The 10,000-nt window shown below is 49.9% G+C and overlaps 1 protein-coding gene and 3 non-coding genes across 4 annotated transcripts in view; all 4 read right to left on the bottom strand.

Annotated features, from left to right (window-relative positions):
• Positions 1–1,270: 1,270 nt before the first annotated feature.
• Positions 1,271–2,397, bottom strand: LOC311402362 (endogenous retrovirus group 3 member 1 Env polyprotein-like; the record flags this gene model as incomplete). The annotated part of the gene is made up of 1 exon (XM_084488824.1): positions 1,271–2,397. Exon 1 carries the CDS (start codon positions 2,261–2,263, stop codon positions 1,271–1,273), a length of 993 nt encoding a protein of 330 aa, XP_084344950.1. The 5' UTR covers positions 2,264–2,397.
• Positions 2,398–9,574: 7,177 nt separating this feature from the next.
• LOC311383968 (5S ribosomal RNA) lies at positions 9,575–9,693 on the bottom strand. Its single transcript, XR_014650776.1, has one exon. It is a non-coding gene; the product is annotated as a 5S ribosomal RNA (ribosomal RNA).
• A 69-nt stretch (positions 9,694–9,762) lies between these two features.
• On the bottom strand, positions 9,763–9,881 carry LOC311401714 (5S ribosomal RNA). The gene has a single exon (XR_014667006.1). It is a non-coding gene; the product is annotated as a 5S ribosomal RNA (ribosomal RNA).
• Positions 9,882–9,951: 70 nt separating this feature from the next.
• The window catches only part of LOC311404515 (5S ribosomal RNA), a 119-nt gene continuing 70 nt past the window's right edge, over positions 9,952–10,000 (bottom strand). Inside the window, exon 1 of the ribosomal RNA XR_014669564.1 lies at positions 9,952–10,000. This exon is cut by the window's right edge and continues 70 nt beyond it. This is a non-coding gene — a ribosomal RNA (5S ribosomal RNA).

Raw genomic sequence — 10,000 nt, 5'->3', positions numbered from 1 at the left:
TGATAGGGGGGCTCGAGGGTCATCTTCACCCTCTTGAATGTGTGGTGTGTTGTGTTTATTAGATTTGGGCCCAGAGTTGACTATATTCATAATGTAATGTCCATTTAGGTTATTTTTTCCCATCATATCCCCCTCAAGTCGTCGTCAGACGACTTTCACTTAAAAATAACGACAAACTCGACCATACAAAATAAAAATAAAAAATAAAAAATAAAAACAGCTGTCCCCCTCAACCCGTCGCTAGACAGCTTCACTTACTAGGGACACGAGGGGTTGGACCTCAGCGCTTGACGTATCATTGTAGCATCATCAATAACATCAGAAAGACGACAAACTTGACCATAAAAATAAGCAACCATGAGCATGGGATCCTAATATCTCGCTTGGCCGGGTGTATGGGGAACCACGTGGGAGAAACGCTACTCATGCTTCGGACATGAGTATGCCATACACACCCCTCCTAGGGGGTGGCATCCACCCCGGCCTTACATTGCAGTATCCCTTTGCACAATGACACGGAAGGCAAGGTCAAAACAGAACATGTGATTAAGCAAGAAATTGAGATTATGGAATTAAACCAAAACAATTAAGGAAATCAAAATACAAATCTTTTTTTTTTTTTTTTTTTTTGAAGTCTAAAGTTAAAGTTATTAAAAGGATAAATCGAGTCAAAGTCATTAAAATCGAAAGATAAATCAAATCAATCCCTCCTAGCGGCCCGGTGGGGCACACAAACAAACCAACAGCAGAATACGAGGCTATATATCATCACGTATTCTCCTTTCAGCACCTTCAGCTATAGAAAAATAAGATAAAAAGCAAGCGGGAACATCCTTCATTAGCCCCTGCCAGGGATGCACATGGGAGTATGGGCGGTAGCACCCCCATACTAATTAAAAATACCCGTTTATTCAATGGCCCTGGCAGGGCGTTATCCTGGTAAGCATGAGCAATACAGCGGGGAATATTATTGCAAAAAATGGCATTCTACCTTAACCGGGTTATAGGCTATACAGCAATTGAAGCAAATACAGCCAGGGGTGCTCTCAAGCCTTAAGGGAACGGGCCGCAGCCCCTGGTACCGGAACGCAGATCCCTGGTCCGAGCGACGTGGCTGCATCAGGTGGGAGGAGGGGGCGGTGCTGTAGCCGGGGACGGGAAGTGGGGCCGCCCACCTGGAGAGGTTACCAGCACTTCACAGGTAGGGGGAGGGGGTGGGGCGGGGAATGGGGGAATGGGGGAATGCCCACCTGGAGAGGTTACTAGCACTTCACAGGTAGGGGGAGGGGGTGGGGGCGTGAAGCTGTGGGTAGGGGAGGTCGTACCCATAGCCAAGGGCCGTGGTTTCCAGGTGTCCTCGTTGACCGACCTGGTCAAGCTGGTCAGGGAAATCCATCAGGGGCATGAGGGGAACCGCTTCGGAGTAGGGAGGGGGTCGGTGTCTCTCCTTCTCGAGGGCCGCGCTGATGAGCCGCGTGCAGAGGGTGCGGGCACATGGGATGCAGCAGCACCCGCAGCAGATCACCACCCCGAGGAAACAGGCCAAGGATGACAGGAGGGCCATGAGCATGCCCTTCCACTTCCCGAACGTGTCGGTCATCCATTGCTCAATGGGGTTGTCGGCGCCCGCATCCTCTGCCATCTGGATGGAAAGAGCCCGAAGGCCCGCTAGGGCCCTTGTTACTGATCCGTCCGGGGCCGTGTTATTGGGTATGAAGGTGCAGCACTGAGTTCCAAACATTGAGCAAACTCCCCCCCTCTCGGCTAGCAGCATGTCTAGAGCCAGACGGTTTTGATACGCCATCAGAGAGGTGGCGGCTAGTTGTGAGGCCAGTCCTTCTACTGCATCGCGAGTCAGGTTGGATAGGCGTTGGACGTTGTAGTGAATATAATTGATGCGGTCCACGTTTTTGTTGGGGGTGATTGGAAATAGGGTGCTAAAAATGGGCATGTTCTCGAAACCCGCGGCTATCTGGTCTGCTAGCTTGAACTGGTTTGGTACGCCCCGGGGGATGCCTATGTTATCTATGTACGTGGGCGTGTTCTTGGTCAGGTCAAATTGGTTGGTCAGCGTGGCGGAGCGCCGGTTACGGGAGTCTGTCTGGTTGCTGGGCCCAGTTAAGCCCCGGGTAAAGAGCGTGACAGGCATCAGTAAGCGCACTATAATGCAGGTCCCGGACCATTGCGCCGGGAGTCTCAGTCTAAGGGTGTATTTGTCGCAGGACCAGAATAGATCTTGGCGTCCTACGCTAGGGCTGGTCATATTGGGCCAAAATGTGACGTTCGTGCTGGAGTGGCACCATGATGGTGGTACCGCTCCAACGTTAACTGTCCCGACCCTGGTGATACACGAGTGGGTCGACCCCCCAGGCGAATATATCGGGGGAAGTGAGTCGTTGAGGCCAGGGGGGAAACAGAGAGCTAAGGAGGCCGCAGCCGGCGGGCTCAGTGGTCATATACAGGGCCAACATGCAGTGCGAACCGACAGGGTCGCTCGTAAAATTGAACAGTACCGGGGTTGAGACTAGAAGGAGGCGCGCCGATGCACAGGCTATGCAGTCGGACAGCCCTTGAAATCTGACCGTGGCTGCCATCCAGCTGAGCCATGCATTGTCATCAGTGTAGCCGGTCGCGAGCGCGATGGAATCGTGGGTGGCGAGCTGTCCTGTGGAATCTAACTCGAAAACCTTGACCGGGCCTTGGTCAAGGCGTATAGCTGTGTTGTTGACCGGGGTTTCCGGAGTCGTTGTGTGGTCCCTGGAATCTCGTGTGGTGTGTACTCTGGGGGGTGGAATGAAATCTATCCTCAACAAGGCTTTCGTGTCTGTTCCCACGTGGAATACCCCGAACACCAGATAGGCCCCCCCTAGGTGGGTGCCGCATGCACGAGCCGCCCCAGTGATGGTTTTTTCCCAGTCTTCGTACGGGTTTTTGGTAATGTTCTTGAGGGTAAGTAGGATATAGGGTCCGTCCCTCTCGAGGGAGCCCTTAGCTTGTAGTGCGGCCGTCCCGTCAGGCCTGTGGAGAGTCCGAGAGCGGTTAGTCACGTAATAATCCCGGTCTACCCCTGTCATCCATAGTACATTCTCCCAGTTTCTACACCAACCCTGGATGTTATGCTGGGATCCCATTACCCCTTCCCCTTGGAGTCCCATGTAGGTATCTTTCGTTCCATCGCAGAGGTACACCTCGTATCCCTCCCATTCCAGGGGTCCCCCTCGGCACGGGATGATATCGCACAGGAGGAAGAGATAGACGACGCTGGTACCGTACTTATAGTTCAGAGCTAGCCCTCCGTATTTGCGGAGGCAGGGGTCGTCGGGAGAGGTGTAGGGGTACCCGAGGGGTGCGCCTCTCCTGTGGCGGTGTGGAGCCCGGGTTTGTGGTGCCGGGGACGCTCCCGTCTCCGCCGGCAGGGGTCCGGTGTTTAAGGCCCTGGCAGGCGTAGATAGGTGGTGGTCAAGCCCCCACAGGATTAGGAAGCCCATCATGGCCGTGCTGATGTAGTACTTATGGGCCCGGCTCTGTCGTTCCGTGTTCGGACCCCGGAGTCTCATGGTGCTGTTGGGCGAGGTCGCGCTGAGTAGCGGCGAGGGAGCGTTCGTTGGGGCCGTCCGCCTTGCGGGTGGCGGTCAGGTGGTGCCAGCGGGCGCCGCTCTTTCCTGCAAGGGAGACAAAAAAGGGGGTGGCCAAAAGTACCTTATAGGGGCCGTCCCATCGTGGCTGAAGGCACTGTCTTTTATGAACCTTCACCCAGACCCAGTCCCCGGGTTTGACGAGCAGGGCCGGGGACGTTTCAGGGGCTGGTCGGGAGGTGACCTGTGAGTATAGGGCTCGGGAAGCGTGAGTCAGGGCCTGCACATACTCTAGGAGGACCTCATCGTAATGGTCTAGTACTGGCCCCCTGGGGGGTGCATGTGGCCCGGGCATGGGCCTCCCGGTTACCAACTCAAAGGGGCTGAGTCCGCATCGTGAGCTAGGGTGGGAGCGTACGCTGAACAGCACCAATGGGAGGGCTTCTATCCAATTCATTTTCTTCTTCGTGGCGTAGCCCGCTAACTCCTCCTTCAACTGTTGTTGCTGCTGGGGGCGGATGTGTGCGTGTATGGCGCCTCGGCTGTTATGATCGTAGGGCCCCTGTTTCATCACCCCTTCCCGTTGCCACCCTTTAATGTAGTCATCGTATCGTGCTTCCCATTTCTTCCTTGCGCTGTCGTCCAGGATCTTTCCTGGTTCGAGGTTTAGAGTTAACCAGTTCAACGCTCTGATTCTCTGCTGGTCCGCCATTTTGTGCGTCCTCCTCTGGTTGATTTCTACTGTCTTGTTCAATCGCCCAGCGGCTCGTCTGGACTGCCTTGTGGTGTGCGTGTTCTGGGAGCGCGATGGGGTGTGGCCCACGTACGCCCCGGGATGTGGCAGGTCCCGGAGGGGGTAGTCAAAGTCAAAGTCAAGGTAGTACCGGTGCAGTCCAGGGGGGGGGGTAGTCAAAGTCACCGTCCAGGTAACCATAAACTCTTTCTGGGCCTGATTTACATATGAGGGCAGATGAGGAGCTGAGGAGTTGCCCTCTGTCCCTCTTGGAGGAGGGGGGGGAAAAAACAAGGGAGGGGCAAAAACAACATGGCCAAGAGGCGTTATTCGACATAGACAGATATTTCACAGAGGCCATCGTAATCTATATGGGGGGGGGGGGGTACAACAACATAACATAAACCACCAAAACAACATAGACATATTTCACACAGCCCATCATATGTTATTCACATCATCACCAACATTTCAGAATCTGTATGGGAGGGGGGGGGGGGGGGGGGGGGGGGGTACAACAACATGACATAAACCACCAAAACAACATTTGCCAAGGGACGTTATTCTCTCTCTTGTCGTTAATAACCATAACCATAATAATCAATCCGTAATAATGCAAACTGGATAACAACAGGAAGGCACAGTCTAAAATATTTCATAAACGTTGTAGGAAAGCATGGTTCAGTTCTAGGTTCTAGATGCGGACATGAAGCATGAGTTCCGCCTTCTTTAGCTCCGAGCCCTAACGGCGAGGGTTCTCTGCTTCGTAAAGGGATGCCTCTTTTTTTTTTTAGTGTGGGCAAAGCTCATAAAAAAAAATTTTTATTTTTTTTTTTATTTTTTTTTTAATAAATGAAAATGAGGTGATATATCTATACCTATCTCTTTATAGGCCTACGTATAACTTTCTGTTAGAGTGAGAAGTCCATTTCTCCCGTACTCCCTCCTGAATTAAAATTTATTCTCCTGTTGGGGACCACAATGGAAATAAGACTGGGACTTTTGTGTTTCAATCCTCAATTGTATTCTTTAGTCTTTTCATGGGTGTCTGTAAGTGTGTGTCAATACAACAAAACAAATCAAATCAAAATCAAATCCTGGCTCGGCTGGTCGGCTCCGGGCGTCTCTGCATGTGGCTCCTCCTCACGCTCTGGAACTTGTGTTTCTATTGTTGGAATATAAACTCATGTACAGCAGTTAGTGGTCAAACATATTTTCTCAATTATATTTCTTATTGCTCTAATGGAGGTCCCTTATGGGGCCTTGAATAATAGGTGAAGGCATGGGTCGACCCGTAAGCATTTCATGCGGGGTTAGATGCATCATTCTATTAGCATGCATGTGATACCTCATAAGTGCTAGTGCATCTACACAAGTCAATTAAGTCAAAAGTTTGTTTACAGTATCCACACTTTTCTCTAATTTTTCACAAATTCCCTCCTTGCTTATTCAATGATAAGCAAACCCAAAAATGTCATCAACTTTGAAGTCCCTAACCTTAACAACCTTTAAATGAAACCAATCTAGTGGGAAGGGAAATCAAAGCCAGTATATCCAAAACCAAAGGTCAATATTAGTGGGGTTTACCATCAGCCGCCCGAAACCAAACTGTTCCCGAAATTAACAAAGTTATGCACTAAACCGAAAACGTAACTTGAGTTAGTATATACCATTTTATAAACGAAAACGCAACATGTCTCATTCTAAGTCCACCACTTCCGCTGCCTGAGCCAACATATCTGACTCCTGTTCCTCCTCCACCCTTCACCCCACCCGGCTCTTCCTATGATGGTTGCAGCTCGTCACTTCCCGATCGAATGAGTCAATGCTCACAGTGACTCTGCCAAGTAATCGTGACTGTGCCTGCCTTAGGTTGTCCCTGGTTTCAAGGTGGGATCTTACCCGTCGTTGGCTAACCAGCCTTCCATACTGGCTTACTGCAGGATGCCGTGCCTGGGATACAATAAATTTCCACCCATTAGGTGGAATAGATTGCAAAGTGGAGGGATGGAGACAGAGTCCTCAGCCCCAGCTACTCATGCAGCCAAGTGTGTGTATAATGGAGACACATCAGGGCGGTTACCCTGTGTGTGTAAGTGGGCGGATGATGGAGCCAATCAGAAAGTAACTTTCTGTTGGAGTAAGAAGTAAAATGTTATCAAATGTTAACATGTTATGAAAGCGTAACAGCAGTAGTAGTGGCATTTGAAAGGTAAACCCATTACTTCCGAATGTAAATTGAGAACCTAGCTTGTACATTAGATCCCTTCCCAGCAGATGTAGTGCTAATCCGTCCAATCCATAATCCATCTAATTGTCCTACTTGTACAGGTTTTTAAGATTAAGTTTTATTTTATGTATTTTTATTCATTCTTATCCTTATAATATCCATATTTTTTCAATTATCCTTTCCAGTGTAAATAATAACATTAACTTTCAAGTTGCATGACACCTATTGTTTATCCGTATTATTTTAGGTTAAATCACTTGGTTAATAACAACACTCTTAACTTCAATTGCAGTAACATTATTATTTTGTATGACTGATATGTATTCCCCTTTAGCCATAATGTGAATATCAGAACATCTTTTACAATTTAGTTGACACAAATGTAATTGTGATTAGTCATAGTAAAGACCATTTCCTTCTTAACTCTATTGTTTCATCTGAAATATGCTTTCAGAACCACCTTGTGTGTTCCAACCCTCTGCGCAGGGGAGTAACCTCCCTTATCTCAGTGGCCCTGATGAGGCCTACTACCCGGCCTTTCTCTGTCTAGATTATGATCAATTTTAATATAATGTCTATTATTACCGTAATCCCTCAGGAATTTTTAATTTTTCTATTTGTGCTGTCTTTTTTGTACTTAAACCTTGTCAGGTCTGTTGAACTGTGCATTGACTCCGCCGTCCCCGAGTCCTTTTAGGGCGGGTCCTTCTGCTCAGATTGGTGAGAGAGGATTTTCCCTGAACTCTTAAAAAGAGTCCCCAGCGCTGGTTGACCCCTGGACTTCTGTGGACACGCGGTGTGCATGCTATGGACAACTTTAAATGCTAATTGTTCATGTTATGGAGTATAGATGATAACCTCTGAATCTCTCTGTCTGTCTCCCTGTGACTCCCACACAGGCTGCATTCCCCTCTTATCTCTACTGTCCTCGCGACCTTCTACAAATGGGGGACTACAAATATGGCGGACGGGGAAAGACGGGGGGGGGGGGGGGACTACAAATATGGCGGACGGGGAAACTCCAAATATGGCGGACGGGGCGGACGGGGAAACTACAAATATGGCGGACGGGGAAACTACAACTATGGCGGACGGGGAAACTACAAATATGGCGGACGGGGAAACTACAAATATGGCGGACAGGGAAACTACAAATATGGCGGACGGGGAAAAGACGGGAGGGGGGGGGGGGGGGGGGGGGGGGTGGCGCGTAAGCGAGCAAGCGTTGCGCGCAGAGCAGGGGGTTATTCGCACAAGAAATTTTCCTTTGCAAACCAGGCCGCACAATATGATTAACAGTTTTGACACGTAGGACTCAAAGCAACGTCTTATCCCGACCAATAGTATCTCTTCTGGTAGTGCCCTCTGTTATGCACCACCCAGACGCTATCACCTACGTTCTTGATTATACCCACAGTTCCCAACTGTGTCTCGGGTCCATGACCCCCAGTCCAACACACTCACACAGGCCCTCACAGACCCTCACACACAGTCACACACACACATACACGCACCACACACACCCCCGCACGCATGCACACACACACACGCTCGCTCTCAGTCTCTCCTGTGCACGCTCCCATATTCTCACGCCTCTCGCCTCTCGCTCTCTCGCCTCCTTCTCTAGCGCACACGTGGACACTGTCGGCGGCCATTCCTATTTACCATGCGGCGAGCCTTATCTAATAGATCTCATCTTGGCCATCGAGAGTATTGTATCACCATGCTCGATTACTATAGACCCTAATCCGACCATCGAGAGTATTGTATCACTATGCTTGATTCTTACAGGCCCTACTCCGACCATCGAGAGTATTGTATCACCATGCTCGATTATTACAGGCCCTACTGAGTCATCTCCTCCGGGTCTTATCCAAAGCCCGGGTATTCCCTCTAGGTCTCCCCGAGCCTAGGCATCTTTTCCTCTGGGTCTCTCTCATAGCCCAGGTATTTCCTCCGGGTCCCTTATAATGCCCGGGTATTTCCTCTAGGTCTCTCATAGCCTAGGCATCTTTTCCTCTGGGTCTCTCTCATAGCCCAGGCATCCTTATCTTCTCATCTTGGCCATCGAGAGTATTGTATCACCATGCTCGATTACTATAGACCCTAATCCGACCATCGAGAGTATTGTATCACTATGCTCGATCATTATAGGTCCTAGGCCTCGAGGGTATTATTTCACCATGCAGCGAGCCAGTATTCGTGCGTCACGCGTCTAGGGTCAATCGGGTTTTTACAGGTTAACTCTACGTTGCACTCAGCCTTATCCCCGCGGGATGCCCCCCGTAGGAAACCGTCCCTACAGTCTCATCTCCTAATGTGGTTCCTATATAACTATGCAGAATTCGGATTTTATCAACGGGTTCTGCCTACCTTTTTATGGGCGCCCGAGGTGAGACTGCCGGAATCGGTGGTGCTCCGGGGTCCCGGGGCGTGCCCCTCTCCGTCCTCAATCGTTTTCCCAGTAGTAGTCCAATCAGAAAGAAAATCACGTCGGGGTCACCAATTTGTTGGGAAAAACAGTCTGCCTAGTTACTTGACCAGATAAAAAATGAGACGGAGAGGTACTAAAGTCTATCAGCACGAGGGCCTCGGATTTATTGAGTAAAGTAGCAAAGGTAATACAGATTCATAAAGCGTGAGAGATCGAATATTCTACGTCCCCTAACAGCGCTGAGGTCGCCTAGAGCTTCGCCTCCGTGGAAGTTCTGCTTCAGAAGAGCTCCCGTGATTTGGTGCATGAGAAACTAATAGTATCTTTCATGGCCAGGTGTGTGTGCTAGCCTTTGTGTGGGTTATCGAGGGTTCTCTTGTCCCTGAGCCTCCAGGTTGTGTTGTCTTTCTGTGTGATATGTGTGTCCTCGCCGTCCGGCTGTGGCAGAGTGTTCTCCGCAGACTGATAGGGGGGCTCGAGGGTCATCTTCACCCTCTTGAATGTGTGGTGTGTTGTGTTTATTAGATTTGGGCCCAGAGTTGACTATATTCATAATGTAATGTCCATTTAGGTTATTTTTTCCCATCACCCCAAATGAAAATAGATTACAGCACCTGGTATTCCCAGGCGGTCTCCCATCCAAGTACTAACCAGGCCCCACTGTGCTTAGCTTCCGAGATCAGACGAGATCGGGCGTGTTCACGGTGGTGTGGCCGTAAGCAATTACTCCTGGCACCAGACAGGACTTTAAACAGGAGAAAGGATGATTTTTTTTACCCCAAATGAAAATAGCTTACAGCACCTGGTATTCCCAGGCGGTCTCCCATCCAGGTACTAACCAGGCCCGACCGTGCTTAGCTTCCGAGATCAGACGAGATTGGGCGTGTTCGCAGTGGTGTGGCCGTAAGCAATTGCTCCTGGCACCAGACAGGACTTTAAACAGGAGAAAGGATCATTTTTTTTACCCCAAATGAAAACACAATTACAGCACCTGGTATTCCCAGGCCGTCTCCCATCCAAGTACTAAC

The sequence above is a fragment of the Micromesistius poutassou genome (genome assembly GCF_964030765.1).
Source record: "Micromesistius poutassou genome assembly, chromosome: 1".
Lineage (NCBI taxonomy): Eukaryota > Metazoa > Chordata > Actinopteri > Gadiformes > Gadidae > Micromesistius > Micromesistius poutassou.
The sequence above is the reverse complement of the archived record's forward strand: the minus strand, read 5'-3'. Positions and strand labels throughout refer to the sequence as shown.